Below are 21878 nucleotides of genomic sequence, written 5' to 3'. Positions count from 1 at the left end.
TCCGCATTTGAAAATATGTTTTTGTCATATTAACCAGCTCGTTACTGTAAGTAATTAGCCTTAAGGCATTTGCATCTGGAGGGGAGAGCTAGAACAGGTGGTGGAGGTGAACGGAATTACCCTGCCCGAAAGTGTGCTGTAGGAAGCATATAGGGCCTTTACTGAGTCTGTTACTTAATATGTTAACGACATGACATCAGCTTGTGACTGCAATTTATTCCTGTTTGCGGATGACTCAGCTCTGCTGGTCTCAGACAGGGACAAATTACGAGGTGCATGCGTAGTCCACACATGTGCGTGTCACACATCATAAAAAGCCTTAAAAACAGGGCTGCACAATACTATAGAAGCAAACCTTCTATCGTACTGTACTTCCCTGTGATTGTCCATGCAAACTGTGATTAAAGTAAATGGTAAATGGTGCATTTATATAGCGTCTTTATCCAAGGCGCTTTACAGAGATTGTGCATTACATTCACCCATTCACACACACATTCATACACCGATGGCAGCGGAAACCATGCAAGGCACCAACTAGCACATCAGGAGCAATTAGGGGTTCAGTGTCTTGCTCAAGGACACTTCGACAGTAACTCTGGGGGAGCCCGGGTTCGAACTGGCAATCTTACGGTTACCATCCAGGCACCATCCTACCCCTGAGCCACCGCCGCCTATTTAGTATTCAATACTAAATCAATTCTAGTCTGTAGCCCCCTGCCCCCATCTCTCTTACACCCGAGGACAATGGGAGCACTGTCAGGCCTTAGTGGTATAGGGTTGGACCTTGACCTTGAGAAATGATACTACTTTAACATTCTAACTTTTTAAACTGCGATCACACAGTTAGTTTAAGCTGGTCAATTGAGCCTTCTGCCTAAAGTTTTTAAATGCAAACTGAGTAAATTAACAAAATGACAAAATCGTTTGCTGGGGTCCCTTTAGACGAGAACGGTGTTTTCAGGAGGTGAAAACGCAACAAAGTGAAAACACTTCCCAGAGTGGAAATCTTTGAGAACGCCGTTTCCTTCCGTCTCCATGTAAACAGGCAAAACGGTGAATCCGCAAAACTTGTGACATCATGGCTCATGTCGGCTCACAACGCATAATTATGTTACATTGATGCAGAGCCATAATATTTCCTACAATGAGCAATCCTCCCTCAAAGCACCGCTCATCAGCGATGGTGAATGTAAAACCATGATGTAAATAAAAAGCCTTGTGATAGGCAGCAGCAGCGTTTATGTAGCCTAATGTATAAAATATAACCATCCCGTGGCGCTCGCTGCCACAACTTGGTTGTGGTCTGGAAGCGTCATTCAAAACTCCGATAGGGTTGCGCGAAGGGGGAGCTACCTGGTTCTTCTTCTTGTACGTGGGTGACTGGTCTATCTGGCAGCCCATTACCGCCACCTAGCGACATTATAGCGTTTTCATGTGTGCGTTCTCGTGTAAAGGGTCAATAACAAATCAGAACAGGACTTTGCCGTTTTATCTGGAGGCCGTCGCCGTCTGAAAGAGGCCTGAGATCTGACTTCTGCATCTTCTATTGGTATGTGTGCTGTACAGTATGTGAACAACCACGCACGCACGCAAACACGCACACACACAGGCATGCACACAAGCATGCACACACACACACGCACACACGGACGCACGCACGCACCCACGCACATACACACAGTCCACTAGAGCTCAGTTTATGAATTTGGAATTATGAGTTATTTGTTATGAGTTATAATGTGACTCTACAAACTGGTCCTTAAATGTGGTTAAGATTTATCAGAAAATATGTCTAGGAGGAGTCATTCGTACTCCTCCTAGCTGTATCAATTATGGAATAAAGAAGAAGTCTGAATTTTGAATGCAATTTATATATCTAGGGTCTGCACTCAAAATTCTGATTGTTGATTTGAATATTATTCAGTGCTGGCGTCATTACACCGTAGTTATGTGACTCAACAGTGAACTTAGATTTACACAATAGCAATAGTTTACTTACTGTAAGTAGGGGGGGGGGTATAAAAATGTCATGTATTTTCTTAATGAGGTGTTAAAACATGTTATGTTCAATATCGCCCTAGCTCCAACATGCATGACTTCATGCTTATTCCACAGTTGCAGGTTCCTTGTGTGCATGTGTGCGTCCATGCGTGTATGTGTTTTTGTGTGTCCTTAAATGGAACACAGCCAGGTCTAAAGCGCTGACTCAGACCACCCTGCTGCTTGCTGCATTTCTAAATTCACTGTTGTATGTGATGATGGCTGACAATATACTATTACACTCACAACCAACCCAGAAAAACCCAGCATTTATTCATCTGCACTTGGACTGAGGAGAGTTGATAGGGTTTCAGCCATCAATTATGTAATCATTAAATACTACAATCAATAGAATAATTGAATACGTTTTATTCAATTATTTTATTGATTACTTTTTCTATTAATCAATTAAGGCGTGTTTTTAAAATCTATTTATTTCTATATATCGTTGCTGTCGGGAGGAAACCACTTAACTCCATTTTTAATGTTTTTGATTTTCTTGACTAAATCAGTGCTGTTGAACACCCTTCATGTCTGTGTGTTGGTTAAAAAAACATTGAACCTGTGGTTCCTCTGGAGAAATTGACTTATTTCCTCCGTGATAACATGGAAGGGTTCACGAAGGTATGGGAACCAGTCTTAGATACAGTGGACCCTTCTAGACTGCGCTTCAATGTACCTTATTGAACGGTAGTGAATAACAAAGACTCTGGTGACCTTTAATGTACAATCATGTCAAGACTGTGGTCTACTCGTTTTGTCTTGTTTTGGTTTGCATTTAGTTTTTTGTCTGTGCATTGTAATGTCCGTATTGTGGTTGTATTCCTATGTTGTGTTTAAAAAAGAAAAATGTGTGGTTCTATATACATTGAATGGCGATTATTCAGCTGTGAAATTTCAGAGCCTCAATAAAAATACATTGAAAAAAACCCCAAAACATTGAGCCAATGAAAAGTATTAAAAAGCGCTTCGGTTGGACCCTCATGCAAGTAATGGACAATATATAAAGTCACAATGCCAACTTTGATGAGGCAGTATTGCTTTGTTTTAAAAATATAAGATTTTCGTCATTTCCTTAAAAATGAACATTGTGGAGTTAGGTGACAACAGAGATATACAAATTACAAATAGGCTAAACGTGAAAACATTCAAAATGATTTATTTATAATTGACTAAATCGATGAACCACTTCATCCCTATTTTATATTTTGTCATACAACAGTGTTGCGCAAACATAGCCTGTCTACAAGCTCACATATCGCATCACAACACAGCTTGCTATTTTGTGGTATATATATAAAATAAAATAAAAAATCGATTTTGTTTTTCAAAATTGATTATTTTATTAAAAAATATATAATCAATTAAACCAATGGGTTTCAATAAGTGTAAATACAGGGATAGGCTAAAACGTAACTTGACTCTACGGCCAGGGTAAGTGCAGAATATCAATATTGAATGACTCTCTGGAGAATCTGGAGAGAACACACAGACAATAACATTAAATAGCACATAGCATGGTTTTTAAATATTTGAGTATGATATATGCCTGTGACCTGTCACACTACTAACACGTTTCTCAAGACCAAATAACCAATGCCATGTAAAAAAAAGTTTACATCATAAAAGTAAGCGTACAATATGCTGTGCAGCTACATGTGACCGTCATGTACATGTAGCTGAGGTCCAGGTATCTACATAGATACAAAAAAGGTATTATTACTAAGTACAAAACGTATTCAAACTAAAACTCTGAATTCCAAATCTCATGATGGTATGTCACTGTGGTGTTCCCGCAACTGACAGACCCCACCGTGGCAGTGGAGAGTCACTTCAGTCCATGCCCTGGGTAGCCTCACCACACAGATCCACGACAGCTTGTTAAATCTTAGACAGATTATAATGTAGGAGCTACAACCGGAAGAGCGCCAGGATCAATGCCCTTAACCCATTAAGACCTGAGGCCCATTCTAAAATCAATTCATGTCAAGGAAGGACCACCCAAAATGAATTTGGCCACGGACCCCATCTGAAAACGTTTCAGATTCAAATAAAAAAATGTTATATAAAAACATATATATTCAAAAAGATGGTTACCACTGCATAGCCCTCTCTCTCTCTCTCTCTCTGCATGCCTCACATACAACTGAAGGGAGACAGGTAATGGCACAGCTGATAGGTCTTCATTGACTTCACTGACATTCTCTCCTCTCATTTGCTTCCATGTCTCTTTTCTGCTCTGTACAGGTTCACTTTGTTTCTCTCTCTGGGTGTCGAGGCAGGCTTTTCTTCTACTGTACGCTAGCTCACCCGATCTAATCTAAAGCCCTGTGCTGGATGTGATGTGTGACGGAGACACTTCTGGGCTAACAAGATGTTCTGTCTGGATGCTTTTTGTTCTTCAACCTTGCATGCAAATCTCAGACGTAATACATTGCTCTCTGTCTGCTGTGCAGCATTTCTCCTCCCCGCCTCTCTTGTTTTCATCTCATCATCTCACTTGTTCCACTAAAAGCAGGAGCCATTTAACGAGATTGAACTTGGCTTTCACGAGTTGTGGGATACGCGAGCACATTGACTGTCCACATGATACTTCCTGTGTCCACACGGCATTGCATACGATATGGCATGACATCGTTGGTATAGTCCGAAGTATCAATACTGGTCCCCTCCCCCCTTTCATACAGGTCTATGCTATAGAAGGCTGTGATGAGTATGCATCCTGAATCCTACTATAAATGTGCCACATCTCTGCGTGTTTGTCTGTCTGTCTGTGTGCGTGTGTGTACGGTTTTAATGCACGTAACTCGAGAACCATTTGACCCACCGACTTCACATTTGACACCCCCACAGGGATGTCCAGGTATCGAGTCGGTCGGACCCACGGTTCTCCAGAACTACCACAAAGGCCATGCAGGTCAGGCTCTGCCAGTGGGCCTAATGAGGCCAATTCCTTTCACCTGGGCCAGGCTCTGCCAGTGGGCATAATAAGGCCAACTCCTTTCACCTGAGCAGTTTCCAGCCTCTGCCTCAGCCAATTGAGGCTCAACCAATCAGGCTCTGCCAGTGGGCCGAATTGATTGCCAAGTACACTTTTCAGTTTGCAGTCTTCACACACAGGCACATACAGTACACAGATCTCCATGTGGGACACCGGCTGACAGTTAAAACGGGTGCTATGACAACGTATACATTAGGTTCCAAAGTTGCATCGTTCCCAAGTAGGCCGGTGGCCGACTGCGACGGGCATGTACAGGTCTAGTACATAAAAAGATAAAAGGAACAAGAGTTATTTCTTACATATAAGCTGTTCGGTGACTGTCTCTATATGAAAGGTATTCCAGTGATTCCCAAACTGTGGGCCAGGGCCCACTGGTGGGCCATGGGGATATTCCAAGTAGGCTCCCAAATATTTGACAAAACACTAAGATTTGAATGATAATATAACAGTGATAAAAAGAAAAAATAAAGTAAAAAGAAAAACCTTTAAAACATAAATGTGTTTTCATTGTAAGCAGATAAGCAGTAACTCATGTTAGTTCTATTGATCCAAGCCGGAACACAATCCATTGATTGAACATTAAAATCCACCTGACCTCTTAACATGGCAGCCGAATAATAAGATGTCAGATGGGTGGACCTCCACTATGAACTACTAGTATTGGAGTACTACCAATTAAACATGTCAATGAATGTGTACAGTGTGTGCGCCCATTCCCACATCCATTAAAGGAGAATTCCATACTAAAAGGCTTTCTTACCTTTCTTTGTAGTTGTTACGTCCCCACCAAAGAGGTCCAGGTGTTATTTTGTGCAAAAGCTCCTTATTGGCTATTTCCCCTACCATAAGCCCTAAATTAATTGCATTGAATTTAATGGGAATTGAATGGGGCTATGGGGTGTTGTGCTAATTCGCTTATTTCCATTGCTCAAAATTATTACATTTTTGTATATATCCTCTCAAGCGAATTAGCACAACACCCCATAGCCCCATTCAATTCCCATTCAATCCAATGCAATTCATTGAGGGCTTATGGTAGGGGAAATAACCAATAAGGAGTTTTTGCACAAAAAAACACCTGGACCACTTTGGTGGGGATGTAACGACTACAAAGAAAGTTAAGAAAGGTAAAAAAGTATTCTAGCATGGAATTCTCCTTTAATAATGGCTGTTCGTGACCATGTTGCTCCCACACATGAAGAGATGACTAAGACACACACACACACACACACACACACACACACACACACACACACACACACACACACACACACACACACAGTCACACACACACACACACAGTCACACACACACACACACACACACACACACACACACACACACACACACACACATACACACAGCGCGATTGATGCCTAAAATGGCATTGAGCATATTTAATCTACTGCTGTACTGTAGGGCTGTAGGATAACCCCCTCATACCCAGACACATAGGGCTCCATTTTCGTTCGAGCATTCTAAATACACTATTTGGGGATTTAGCAGTGGGGAAGGGGTGTTCCCCCACTAAAGTTGGTATTTTGGTTACCTGTCTAATTCCCTAAAACACCTCTCTTACCCGTTACAGTTACATTATGCATAGGTGTGGTTTGGGCGTTACAATAATTGCAATCACTGTGCCACATGCCATTGCCTTTAAGAGATCCCTTATCCGTTGCCCGTTATGCCCAGTGCTATTGCTTCATAGCCTTACGGTCTCCCATGGAAGAGTGATGCGTTGCTTGCCTTGAAGTCTCACTTGTGCTGCAATCGCCCGTATTACAAGTTCCCCTCTTGAAAAACATGCATTGTTACTCTTACACCATCTCTATCTAGTGTAAAGGTGGTTGCACACTGGTACGGTTTTTTCGCTGCGTTTTGCGGATCAGAAAGTAGTAGGCTATCACTAGCTTAGCTGTCAGTCTGTCACCAACACCCGACTAGACCCAACTAGACAGCTGCGGAAAACTGATTAAATTTCCCCCGGTCCGGAAAAACTTTATACGGACGAAATATTTGGCGGCAGTGTGAAAATGTGATTGACATCAAGTGTTGGGTTTTTTTACGAACCAAACAAAACACACCACACCTTTAGAGTACCGTAATGATGCATTTCTCAGGTCTAATTTTTCACAATATAAATTATTTATGACGTTTGCTTGCACTAACAGAGGCTTAAAGGCACCTGAGGCAAACTGCAAAGATCTTCTGTGAGACAGATGTGATGATTGGCCTAAAATGACTCTATAATTAATGAGGCAATTTGTTTTTCAGTCAGTCTCTCAACTAGCCCAATGGGTAGGGGCAAACCTTCCCACTAGAACCTTGCTTAGATCAGGACACATGCATCCACAAATCAAGTAGTTACAAATGAGCAGTTACAGTAACTAGACACATCTGCCTTATATTAGCTGACACACTTCATTAACCCTGGTGGGAGGGATGAAGATATCATTCACAGCATCGCAGCCAGAGATCTGAAACCAATCAATGCTAAAAGACAGACATGGAATCCTGCCATGATTGTACAGAACACACACTGTCAAAATCCTCAGCACTTATTTAACTCTGACAGTGTACAAATGTAACAAAATGGACTATTCTGCACACTCTCTGCATTACATAACGATACAATTAACACAGTATTTTAACTGTGTACGCATTAAAGCCCATGCTGTTGTTGTACACGTTATAGTGAACATATTCAGCTACTACTTAATCAAGCTGAACAAACAAGCTCTTCTTACAATCAATATTTGCCAACAGACACAGAGAACAGTGAATAGCTGATATCATGAATAGCTGTAACTAAATCAGAGGCTGTGTGTGTACAGTATAGGCCTGTAGGTTCACATTTATCAAACACACTATAGGCTGCCACGCTAGATTTCAAATGTGAGGTCCCTCTACAGTATGTCCCCTCCAGGGATCTCCAGAGCTTGAGGGCATCCACTTGTGAAGCAGAAAATGCTGGGCATCCTAGTAGTCGTTATAGATCATTTCCCCAAAGACCAGCTAGTGTACGCTAGTGCAGACTGCAGAATGTTAGTGAAATAAGAGGAGTACAGTTGCGGGGAAAGCCCTCCTTTTCAATGTAGCCAAGATACAGAGCACAACAATCAACAGGAATGACATTCACATACAGCAACATGAAAATACATGAAACAGAAGAAGTTTAAATGTAAAGAACACACACACACACACACACACACACACACACACACACACACACACACACACACACACACACACACACACACACACACACACACACACACACACACACACACACACACACACACACAGTGGGAGTCAGTCAGACATCAGACTACCGGTGATATCCTGCTGTAACCTTGAGAGGTGGAGTGACAGTGTCTGCTGCTGTGAGTAATGAATAGCTAGCCTGCTGCTGAGGATGTCGGTGGCCATCACTCAAGTAGCCTGATTTAAAAATCACACCTGTATGAAGTGGGGCCCTCTTATCATCACATCACATTGCGTGCTCAGCCAATCAAATCATCAAAAATGTCATTCCGGCCAATCACAATTTGCATCTTCACTTTCCTGTCCTCACTTTTGTCTTAAATGTCTTAAAAACATACTTTTCTTGATCGACACGTTGCGAGACACTTTGTGGCCGAAACATACATCAGGCCTCCAGACAGAGCTGAGGCCAACACCACAACCAGCTGGCACTTTTCAGCCACTGAAATTAGCTTGAGGCGTTTTGCAATTTGCTGCATCACGGCTCGCCTGGCCTCAAAACTCACAGAGCCCCGTCTAGTAATATGTGACACCTTCCTCATTATACCATTCATTTATTGTGCCATGCATTCTATTTGTCTGCAGCTGCAACACTGAACAATCTACTTTATATCCAACAGAGCACAAGTTTTCAAAGTGGGGGCCGCCAAGGGGTGCCAAATGGAAAGGAGAGGAGAAAGAAAATGTAAAACGTGTGCTGCTTGGAGCCTGGCCGGATTGCCTATGGGTTGCCTAAATAAAAGCAAAAATCTGTAGGAGTATAGTAGCAAAAAGTGTGTTTAGAAGGAAACACAAAATGAGGCCAATTCGAGAAATCTGGGGTTGAGGTTCATGCTTGGCCTATACTTGTGGGGCCTAATGTGGGGCCTACATTTTTGTGAAAAACAGGGCACAAAATCTGACAAATACGCATTGATCACATCAGACGGAGAATATTGCTAAATCTGATTGGCTCTACACTGATTGGCTCTGATGATGATGCCATCTGGGCAGCCAAATTCAAGTGTATAGAATAGATAAATGGACTGTATAAAGAGACTGCATATAGTGCTTTTCTCCGAAGCGCTTTACATTACAATTACATTACAATGTACTTCACATTCACCCATTCACAGTTCTCACACCGATGGCGGAGGAAACCATCTAAAGCACCAACCTGCTCATCAGGAGCAGTTAGGGGTTCAGTGTCTTGCTCAAGAACACTTCGACACTTTGCCAGAAGGAGCCTGGAATCGAACCTTGAACCTTCGGATTCCAAGATGGCCAGTATACCTACCGATCCACTGCCGCCCCATAGGCTAGGCATGTACCGTATACTTTATACTGTATTGATTACAAGATAAGAGAAAAGAGATGGTCCGACAATGACAACCTACCTCAAACCCTAACCTAACCATAACCACAAGCACGGAGCAGCGCATGTTCACCAACCTTAACGCATGTTCGCCAACCTTAACGCATGTTCGCCAACCTTAACGCATGTTCACCAACCTTAACGCATGTTCGCCAACCTTAATCCGGTCATTTTCCGCATGTCGGACCAATGACTGGTCGGAAAAGCGGACCCCCACATGCCTATACAATTTTCACTGAATAGCCAGAATAGGGACACTAGAGTTCATGTGGTTAAGGAGTGTCCCCCATCCCCCCAACCCGCCGCACGCGCGCACACACACACACACACACACACACACACACACACACACACACACACACACACACACACACACACACACACACACACACACAGAAGACAGCATGTGAAGCATGATGGTCTTTGGACTTACAATGAACCATGATGTTATAATTTACCTGTTGGCAGGTTCTTGAAATACAATGGATAAGATACCAGTCATGGATTCACCCAGTTGGCTTTCTCTCAAACAGTAGGCTACAGTACATACCCAGAATGAATTCATTTACAATGAACAGCTTAATGAATCAAATCAACTTATCTTATTCCATATTGTATTGTATAGATCATGAAACAGTATACTGTACGTGAAATATTTGTAAACTCTTTCCAGAGAGGTTCAGCAATGCAGTTTGATTGAGATAACGTGTGATAAGAGCAAGAGGACTCAGAGATTGACAAAGTGAACCTTTGGAGAAAAAAGAATGATGAGACGAGAAAAGCACAAGGAAGAACAATAAGAGAGAGACTGACGGTGAAAGGCAGTGACCAAAGCAAAGAGAATGGATTGGGAATAAATTAATTAAATCCAGCGTTCAAATTAACTAGTGAATGTGAGGGTGTGCGGACGGGGCAACCGTACCTGATTCTCTTCATGGGTGACTCTCATCTGCTCTTTCAGGATGGAGGTGCGCGCCGCCTCTTCCTTGCGCATGATGCGCTCCTTCTTCAACTCAGGGCTCCAGAAGCTCTTGATGCTGTTGGTGGAGGAGCCCAGCTTGCTGTCCTTCAGGTCCAGCTCCCGGCGCAGCAGCTCGTTCTCCCTCTGCGTGTCCCGGAGTTGGGCCTGCATCTCCAGGATCTCCCCGCCGCTGCTCCTCATGGCCTGCCTCAGCAGGGCAGAGGGCACGCCCTGGTGGTGGTGGTGGTGGTGCAGCATGGAGAGGGAGCCCAGGTCGCTGTAAGACAGGAGGTCGGCTTGGTGCAGCCCCACTGAGGCTATGTTGGGGCTGCTGCCCATGGCCGTGACGCGGCCTCCGTACATGGCCCGGCTGGTGGCACGCCCGAGAGTCATAGTGCCTTTGGGGTAGGTGGCAGTAGAGCCCACCCCTTCGTGGTCGCTAAGATACATCGGCCCAGACGTGGCATAGGCAGCATTGAGGGACTGGATGTTCTCCATCGAGAGCGTCTTTCCCCCCGCACTACCCCCGCCCCCACTGTTGGCCCTCCGGTGGCCCAGTCTGGGGGACCTTGGCAGGCGCGGGGACCGTGCGGGGCTGCTCTCTATGTGGCCTACTGCTCTGGCACTGCCGTACATGTCCTGCACGGGGGAGGTGTAACAGCCAAGAGGGTCCTTACCAGGGGCGCGCTGTAATGAGACTGCTCCGCTTCTCCCAATCACACATGAGTGGTTTATTGCATTGCCCGAAGAGGTGGAGCACTTCAAAGTCTGATCTGAGAAAACAGAGGCAAAGTAATTGTTAGATGAAAGGATAAAATGTGTCAGATGAAAGAGACACAAGGCAGAAAAATAATATATGCGATGATGGGCTATGGCAGTGCCTTGGAGACAAACACTGACACCCTCTGCACGAGGTCAGGGTTATACTTTAGGGAGAAAGGGACAGCTTTAGTGGTCTTAGGAAAGCATGAGTCACTACCAGCAACCCTGGACTAATTCCATCCAACTCTATGAATCCCAGTGTCAACCTGGGTCTCCCCAATGCAGACGCATTTTAACCCTTAGACTACCAACTCCAATAGCAGCTTTTGAGTGAGAGACTCCATCATGGCCCATAGCACTTACCCTAACCCCTTAGATAGCATTTCTGTTGGCTTAGATAGCATTTGACACAGACTTATAGCATGTTATGTAGACAGCACTATAATTGTATTGTATATAGTTATAGCACGCCATAGTACATATGTATAGCATAGTAGTAAATATGTATAGTTTATATGTATAGTGTATGTATAGTTTCATTATATAGATATTCCACTGTTACTTTCTTAGCTTACGCATGTTTCATGATATTGATAAATGCTTTTATGTGATGTATTCCCATGCTTTTGTTCTTGCTTAAATGTAAGTCGCTCTGGATTAAGAGCGTCTGCTAAATGCCTAAATTGTAAATTGTAAATTGTAAATTATATGGTCATATTTTTTATTCATAATTTTAATGCCAATAGAAACATCCGTGATATACACACTATAGCTCATTCTGACGGGGCAATCCTATAGTATTAGACACTCAGTCCTGAAGGTGGCGGTAACGTCACCATTATGCCGGTTTTGACCCAATAGAGCGACTCTGGCGAGACCACTTCCGGTTTAACGACCCTGTGTCGCACTATGAGATGTCCGGGATGCTAATCTATCATCGTATGTTTCATAACTAAGTCAAATTAAGCTCTAATCAAGCCCAACATATCCCAAAATATCGCATTTTACGCAGCGATGCACATAAAGACCGCACATGTGCGTGATCGACCGCGCACGCAAGGATTTCGGCCGGTTTTAGGAAGATTACATGGGCCGTTAGCCAAACTAGCCAAAAGTTGATACATTTTGCTACATTGAACCCCCGATGATTGACAGGATTGACAGCCCGTCAATCCCGTCAACGGATGGTTTGGATTTATTGATTTAATCCGTCAATCCCGTCAATAGTCATCTAAGATGTAGACCAATAAGATTTATTCCAGCACCATATACAGGAGCACACTTTTTTGAGGGGCGCTAACCTCTCCTATAAACAGCTAGTGTAGATTCTGTCTGAACACAAACATTAAATGCCATTGACAATGAATGGAGAATTTACGTTATATGTGTCTGAGCAAATCGGCTGTCGGTATGTCTGTCGGTATGTCTGTCGGTATGTCTGTCGGTATGTTGGTGGAAACCCTTGGCCAATAAGGGACCACTATTATTGGTGACGTAACTACGGTATGTTTCGAGGTCGGCATAAGGTCAATAATGGGTCTAAAGGATTTAGAACAGCAGCTCTATTAGACGTTACATGTCTTATTTAAAAAAAAATATATTCGATGATGTTATCATGATTATCATGCATAATATTATTGTTTTAATGTCTAAATCAGCGATTATTTGTTATTATGTTGGGGAATATTATCTTTCACAGCCAATCAAAAGTATGGAGGGTTGGTGGTTACGTGTAAAACACATTTTCAAGTTAGATTGATTACCATTTAAATAAATGATGTATTTTCATAAATAGACATGCATTCATGATGTCAATTACACAAGTGATTTTGAGATCAAACTACTTACTACTTGAATTCAACTACTCAGATAGTGGCCGAGCTACAAGATGGATTATCTTTCTTCATATGCAAAGGAATATCCAGATTGATTTCTCTGATATATTTGTAGGCACTACTACAATATGAAAACAGTTATATCTTGAGCTTACATCAATCAATATCTTTCAGTGTCTAAGTGTGTGCTTCCCCCCCTTTTACGAGAAATGAAATCTGAGATTCAGGGTTTTGCTGTGGTTTCTAAACACTGCAGCCTATGCTGGCTACAGAGGGAAGTGAATAATGAGGGGCCTTGTATTCGTTTATCATAAAGTGATATGGATATTGCAAAGTACCTTTCCCCCCAAACACAAATATAGAGTTCAGTGACGATTAATAATAGTGCAAATACTGTAGTAAAACTGTACAAAAAGTGAAATAGATATTATAATGAGGGTGAATGAAAATGCATTTCACATGTAAGACACAGAAGTAAATGAAAATGTAAAAAAGCAGGTTGAATGGTAGTGGTGATGGCTAATGTCCTAGAGCTGTTGGTGTCAGAATTCTTCTGATCATTAATATTGAAGGACATGGCTCCACCAATGTACTTTCCTTCTGCTTTCCCAGGCTCTTGCTGTTCATCCCTGATCCACTAGATGTCCTCAGACTTTCCCTACTTTCCTCATCACGTGACTGCCCCACACACGCACACCGCAAAGAAGAGAAGGATAAGTTCTACATCATGACACGCATGCGCCATTGACACAATGGGAGGCAAATTGGAGCCATAAGTTCGATGGAATGCATTGAAGTCAATGAGAATCGGATGGACCAGTGTATGAACAAACATTTTAATGATTGCGACCCGTTTCAGATAATTGGTCCAAAAATAAAAGAAGACACATGTTGCCTTATGATTTACTTAAAGTAAGGGTGTTTTTGACTGGCAGTATACCATGGGCTGTCGTCGCAACAATTTGTTAACAGCCTGTCAATTATTGACAGTCCCACAATGACAGTCTTTCTGCACAGTCAAGAACATACTCTCTATGCTCTTTAGATACCTCATACAATAGAGGGTATGTGCAGGCATAAAGTGAATGGCAGATCGAGTGGCAAATCGAGTGGCAAAGTGAGTGACAAAGTGAATTTAATGTTGTTTAAAGACATTTGATGCTGACACTCATGACAGATACCCATTCAAAGCGTTATTTCAGGGCGCTACAAATATATCTACACATCCTGCAAGTTCACTTAAGAAATAAAACTAGTGTTAACTAATCATTACAAGTATAGCTCTTATTTTGAAGAGGAAGAGGAAGTCTGTTCGATTGTAGCCTGCCCTACTTCCATGACAGACAGTTGTTTTTCAGATCATGATGCCGGGAGGGAGGGACTGACAGACTGACTGTAAACATTGATTAGAAGTGATGGTGGTGGTGGATTGCTTTTAGCCAAAGTTTATATTACCATATGGAAGCCATGATGCTGCGCATCTTTGACTTAAACAATGTGTACACACTTTGGAATATACGTTAAACATGGTAGAAGTGGATCCTAACAAGCTACTGCGGCGGTAGCCAGCATTAGGCGAGTAATTCATTCATTGTAAAAGTATCATGCTGATGCTGGTAAAATCAGCAGCAGCAGCTGCCCAAAACATGAACAGGTAGGCAGGCAGGCTACAGTAGGCCTACAGTACTGTCACTGCCTGCAAGGATGCTTGTACTTGGAACTGTTGGCTTGACTGGCCGCTGTGCCATATCAGAAGTGGGTCCTTTTACCTGCTCTTACTAAAGAGCTGTAAAGATGGGGAGACCCATGTTACTTAACAAACACTACATAGCAATGACAATCATAATATACTGTTTAACACTTTGTTTAACAAAAGCATTTCACTTAGAACTCCTTAATGCTCACTATAAGATTAGCCTTGCGTAGCCTGGGGAAATCCACGCAGTGACGCAGTGATATTTGTATGGCTACGCGAGGCTACTATAAGATGGCACCATTTCCTTCTACGAGCCATATTCCAGAGGTGGGCTATGGATAGCCCCTCTCGGAACCCCCTGGGTCAGCCCAATCCGAACCGAACCGGGCTGACCCGTAGGGTCCCTGTGCGTTACTTTTTTTCGTATGGGAATGTCGGAACGCGGACATAAATATGCTCGGTAACATCGTATCTGCGGCGTTTGACGGCCTTTTTTTGTTTGAGTTATTCTGAATTCGTGAACTATAAGTACCTATACATACTGCTGCGAATATCTCCTGTGGCGCGGAAGCCGTTAAGTATTTTTAATCTTTGTTTGACCGATTTGGTCGCTTTGATTCTTCTTGTTTATTTACCGTTTATTGTACCGCCTACCGATGTGCGGTTGGCTTGTGCCGGCTACGTCCCTGCCTCTGATCTGCTCTGTCATAGCTATAGCGCCACTAGCTAGCCAGATAGGCGGTACAATGAGGTGTCAATAAACAAGGAAGGAAGAGAAGAATCAAAGCGACCAAATCGGTCAAACAAAGATTAAAAATACTTAACGGCTTCCGCGCCACAGGAGATATTCGCAGCGGTATGTATAGGTACTTATACTTAAAAAGTCGTCAAAAAGCGCAGACAGGCCGTATTCACGGTGTTTATGTTTTATTTATGTCCGCGTACCAGGTGGCAGGGTAGAGCTGGAACAGGACCCCATGGTCTGGGTCTAAAGAAAATCAGAAACTTCAGTACCATTGGGTTCTGCTTGTAGGGCTAGGCTATGGACAGACATGAGGAAATGGAGATGAATTAAGACATGGTTGAAAATGGGTAAAGTGCTCCTTTAACTTATTTGCATAGCCTTGGCGCATGTATTTGGTTCATTGTGAACAAAGAGTGACGTCAAAGTCAACTTCTGTGAAGTTTTTTTTAGTGAGTGCTCATGTGTGACCAACAACAACATCCACTCAGACTACAATGCTCATTGATTTCCATGTGCATCACACTGCACTACCCACATTCAGCACAACAATAATTTCATTTTGCCTCGGCAGGCGATATAGTCATTCGCCTGTATTCTCACATCTGTACTGTGCTTTAAATAATCAGGCCACTCTCTCACCTGTTTCCAATTTCCCTCATCAGCCGTATAACTAAAACTGGACCATTCCCACTCACATGCTGGCCTTACTAGTGCTTCAGGTCTTGACTCCATAACTTCTGGTTTGCATTCTGTTTTCTTTGAGGGACAGATGCAATTGAAAACATGCCAATTAATTGCAATCATACGCAGTGTGTCACACACGCACGCACTCTCTCACACAGGCACGCACGCACACGCACACGCACGCACACGCACACACACACACACGCACACGCACACACACACACACTTGACCAGGGGCATTCACTTCCGACTGACAGAGGAGGACATGCCGGGCACAGCCGTTTCTTGTGTTACTTGTGTTGGGGGTCAAACGAGTACTTTGAAATGGGATGGAAGCCTACAAATTACAAAATCAACCCCCATGTACTATAATAACATAACATGTCTACATTAGAGGAGAGATTTATTTGGAGCTGTTGCTGTATCTACAAAAAAAGTATCTTTGTCCAGCAGATAGTCTGTCTGCGAGATCAGCTAATTAAACTAAAATTATACACACAGAGCACACACATACTTTGTAACACCAGCCAGCTCTGACATTCTTATCTTCAGTGGCCCTGCTGGTCTGCGAAGTCAGGTAAGCGATTGCCACCACTAGCCATTAGCAGATACTGCCCCTATCTTCAAAAGTGTGTACATAAGTGTATATGCATTATAGTTCATATTTTCATCTGTTCTGGCCCGGTGCGTAATCCGAATAAAGAGAAAAACACAGGACAACAAGAACTCAGTCACACTGTCAGTCGTAACACATACACACAACCCACAAAACAACAAGTGAACCTACTGTAGGAGGCCTCTACAGTGAACATTATATAGTATTATGTATAGGTTTAGTAGCTACACTTTTAAACATTATTCATTGCAATTAATTCATGTTGAAACAGTCAGGAAAACCACTCAAGACTTTATGAAACTTTAAAGTTTCTAGTTATAGACAATTCACTCTTTTAAAAGACGCAAATTGTTTACTTGAGCACAAGCCAAGGGAGCCGCTGAGCTGAATTCCTTATACGCCTGGAAGAATAATACTTCAAAAGTATAACAATGAGGCCTGTGCCGTGGCTCAGCGGTCCAGGCACCTTGGCTGGTAATCCAGTCTGGCAGTGTGCCGTGGGTTCGACTCCCGATCCCGACAGCCTTTACTGCATGTCACTCCCCCATCTCTCTCCCCATTTCCTGTCAGCCTACTGTCTGTCCCTCCATACAAAATATAAAATAAAGGCGAAAGCCACACAAGAAATATATTTAAAAAAATGAAAAGTATGACAATGTACATGCCATTATTGTGTCGGTGTGAGGACTCAGGTACAGCTGCTACAGTTGTTTATGTGAACAAATCAATACCAACAAAGCAGTGGGCCTCATTCAAAATTGTTTATATTTTTAAGCATTGATTATTTGATTATTTATGCAGCATAAGTGTACCATGGAGAGGAAAATATGGAGCACAAAAAGGAGGGAAGATCTATCATGATTGAAATGATAGATGGTCCTGAGCCCACAAGGCTAAATGGCTCACAATCCAATTACAAGGGTGACCCAGTCAATTAGATTTGACAGTTCTCATGGTGTCTTAAACATTTTACAGGAATTCCACATAGTCACATATAAATCAAAGAGCAAAATAATTGCCTTACCCTTCAGAAACCCACAATCTTGATTCATACCAGTGGTATTTCCCTACCCCTTTGCCAATTGATTCCTCCCTTCACACGTTTCTGTGTGTTGACTCCTACTGGCTCACCTGCCAATGAGGAGCCCTCACTGGGAGCAGTGGGAGGACGTAGAAATTCCGTCCTACTCCTCCCGCCCCAACCCGTAGAGTACACATTTATACAGTGGCAAATATGAGCCTCCCCACCCGAAAGCGGGGTTTGTAGATATTCAACAAAGCCGGATGCACCACGGTGGATTAGAACCCGCAGACTCCATGGTAGTGGGCAGGAACTTTACCACTCTGCCACCCGAGCACGGAGCATCTATTAGTGCATAACTACTGTAAATGAATAATAACGTGCTGTAAATTATATTGTTTGGGGACCGGTGAATATGCATGCTTTCTCCCATCAAGTCATTGAGCGAAATCCTTACAACGAAGAAACATGTAGGTCTATATGCGCTTGGTTGATAAAAATCATTGTATAGAGTTGCTTCCCATGCATGTCTCCAGCTCTTAAACAGAACATGCATTTTCATCCAATCAGAAGAGAGAACCCATTTATCAGCTTCAAATATAGCATAGCATTCCCCAAATTTGTCTTCTATTTGTGTCCTGTTTGAGTTAATTGTCCGAATTGGATAAAATTGGAAACCCGACCGATTTTACTAAAGAGTTGCAGACACTGGGAGACACTCTAGCAATGAGTACGATGGGAATCTAGAAATATTAATTCAACCCTTATTTTAACAATATAAAATAATATATCACTTACACCTCCTTTAACCTTTCTTTCTTATGTTGACAACGCAGAATATGGTACAATATAGGCTATTTTTGTTTGTATATCTTGAATGATGCTGTATACAAACGGTATAGTGAGGTTGTACTCTAGGAGTTTACCAAATTGCAGTAAAAGTCATATTGGGGATTGGTCGAATATTGCTGCACCATGCCAACTGTCTACAATCCAGCAATTCACTACTTTTGGTATTAAGCTGCTCTGCATCTCCCCAACCATAGAAAGAAAGTGGTGCAGCTTCCCCAGTAGAGTATAGCAGTAGGCAGTAAGAAGGTGGATCATAAAACAATGCATATTGCTTTTATGACTTCAAACACTGCATTCTTTGTACACAATTACCCACAAATAGGGAGATGAGCTATGACTACATTGTGTCCAACATGACATAAATGGTTCTTTATCCTTACTTGGTGCACTGCACTGATTTCAATAATCTTTGATTAGATGTGGTTCATCCATCTATATCAGCCATTACCAAACATCCATAGTTACACAAAGCAAATGCCATTGCTGAAGGAATCATCACTGGTAATTCATAGATAATTAGTGGTGCAGAAACAGAACAGTATAGAGAAGCATGTGAAAAGGATTTCAACATGGGCCAGTAAGTGTTTCTTGAGGCTAAATGCTTTATTTCTATAAGGGCAGCTACCATGCCATTCCCTTTTCACAAAGTGAGGCAGAGGCACTGTTCTTGAGTATTGTCTTTGACTTTGAACACTTTTATCCAGGATCTTTCTCTAACTCAACTACAATGGAATTAATTTCAGAATTAAATAATGGTTGTGGATATTCAATAGCTAGTGAGAGATGTATTAATTCAAAGAATGTGGAGCTCTGGACTTTGAGTTTGAATGACTTAACAATAATGTAACCCATGCGAATTTTCACTCAAATTATATTTGGTATATATAGCTAATGCATTGGCATGCAATGATCTCCAAATTGGCATTTGAGCCATGCATATAATCTGAGAAACAGTAGGCTAATTTATATTTTCTTTCTAAAGCACAGGGGTTCATGAGATAAGAATCTTGACCTGTGAGATTAATGTTAAGCTATTATCTGCTCTGGGAACAAATTATTTAGAAATAGGTTTTAATAGCCTCAATATTAAAGACAAATGGTGTGATGATAGGCCAAGGAATACATTACACTCATATTTGACTATTATGGAATCTAATTTAGATGGTCCTATAACAAACAAAGTCCCTCCCGCTGGCTTCAATGATTGGTCGAGATTGGATCAAAGAATGAAAACGTGCTTTTCCAAATGGTCCCTTCTCTTGTCAGCCAAATGTCACATTTCCATGGTAGCCTGCATCACAGGGGACACATGTAGCTTTATAGTTTATAACGCACTGAATATCAAACGGAATCACAAAATGTCCACCATGAGATGCGCATTAATTCCATGCTCCATCCAGTAGTCAGACTGACACATTAAAACGCAAGACTGACACATTAAAACACACAGATGAGATATGTCGGAAGCTCGGAACTACGGTGGCTACGAGCCACGACGCTATAGTTCAGTTATAGGCCCCGAACATTCATTATTGAATCAATTAAAAAGAAATTGACAGCGTATGAACTATCATTAATAACCAAACCGAATGTAGCCTACAAATGTCAATCCAGCATTAGGCCTACATTTGATGTGCCTCCAACGTGGTGCGCGTCGTGCGCTCGAGTAGGCTATAGACCAATGCAATACCGTGTGCAAACTGTCATTAAGACGCCCGTTGAAACCCATAGACTATTGTATTATTGAATATTATACTAAAACTGGACTGACTGGGGCATCATAAGCTAAATAGAGGCTTGAAACAAATCATTTCATCTCTCAACTGACCAGTGACAGCTCATCGACCAGTGAATATGCATGCTTTCTCAAATCAAGTCATTGAGCGAAATCCACAACGAAGACACATGTAGGTCTATATGCGCTTGGTTGATAAAAAAAAAAGAAAAACTCAAACTAAATGCTAACATAACTCGACATATTTCGTGAAACAATCAGAAGAGAGGTAGGCATACCTTCTTTTCGATGTTAATTCCTCCCCATCGAGACGGTGTCTTGTTGCCTCCATTCACAGGAGCAGCAGCCTGTCTCGCTGCTCTCGCAGCATCCTGCTCTGTCATTGGGCAGCGGACACGAGTTCTCCTCCGTCTACACACTAGAGAGCAGCATCACCACTTCTGCAAGTGGCATCTGGTAGGATGGGAGGGATGGGCGTATGAAATGTGGCGGTTGGCCTACACTCAATGTTAGATCTTGGCACGAATTATTGTTTGTCACCAGTCGCAGTCCCTTGACTTATAATGGTGATGTGTGCCATTATGGCCCATTCATTTTACGCTACATTGTGTCCTGCAATGCAAGCTATAGTCTACTAAAATGACCATTATATAGACAACCGTTTTTACCCTTTGGATTTGTGACAATCACACCCGTGTGAAGTGAGGGGCGCTCTTATCATCTATTACTTCATTGTTAATGGGAATTAACTTTGTGTAGTACTGAAATAGCCAATTTGCTCGTCTACATATGATGTAAATTCTCCATTCATTCACATTGTCAATGGGAAATTAATGTTTGTGTAGGACAAAAATAGCCGATTTTCTCAGACACATGACAAAATAATCGACACTATAGCTGAATATAGGATACAACAGTGCCTGATATGTTATAGCTCATACAACATGCACAACAGATGTAAAAGTCGGTTTATTTCAGTTTGTTCCATATACCATGGATCAAAATTAGTCAATTATTTGAGGTCTTCCCACCCAAAGACCATGCAATAAGCCCTCTAACAAAAGGTAAAATGATAATTTAACATAACGTTTTTTGTTTCAGAGAGACGAAGGAACACAATTGTTTTCCGTGTTCGGGGGAGGGAAGCTGCACGTATTCTGCACGTATTCTACAGGCTGGGTCAGCAGGGCGGGAGGAGTATAGAACGAAGGCCATACCTCCCGGTGGGGGCTCCTCAGGTAAGACCGCAGTGACAACACACAAATGCGTGGGTGGGATCAATTGGCATAATGACTAAAATGGGGAGAAAGGG

At 42.4% G+C, this 21878-nt stretch overlaps 1 protein-coding gene across 5 annotated transcripts in view; it reads right to left on the bottom strand.

Annotated features, from left to right (window-relative positions):
• erc2 (ELKS/RAB6-interacting/CAST family member 2) overlaps positions 1-20972 on the bottom strand; it is a 59595-nt gene extending 38623 nt beyond the window's left edge. For all 5 annotated transcript variants that reach the window (XM_083772122.1, XM_083772123.1, XM_083772124.1 and 2 more), the window contains exons 1-2: positions 20845-20972; positions 10582-11393 (exon numbers count right to left, since the gene is read on the bottom strand). In XM_083772122.1, the coding sequence (XP_083628248.1) occupies positions 10582-11256 (675 nt within the window). In that variant the 5' untranslated portion in view covers positions 11257-11393; positions 20845-20972. The remainder of the gene's footprint in view (positions 1-10581; positions 11394-20844) is intronic.
• Positions 20973-21878: the final 906 nt, after the last annotated feature.

This window comes from Protomyctophum parallelum (genome assembly GCF_964188405.1).
Source record: "Protomyctophum parallelum genome assembly, chromosome: 8".
Lineage (NCBI taxonomy): Eukaryota > Metazoa > Chordata > Actinopteri > Myctophiformes > Myctophidae > Protomyctophum > Protomyctophum parallelum.
Note: the sequence above shows the minus strand (reverse complement) of the source record. Positions and strands in the feature narration are given on the sequence as shown.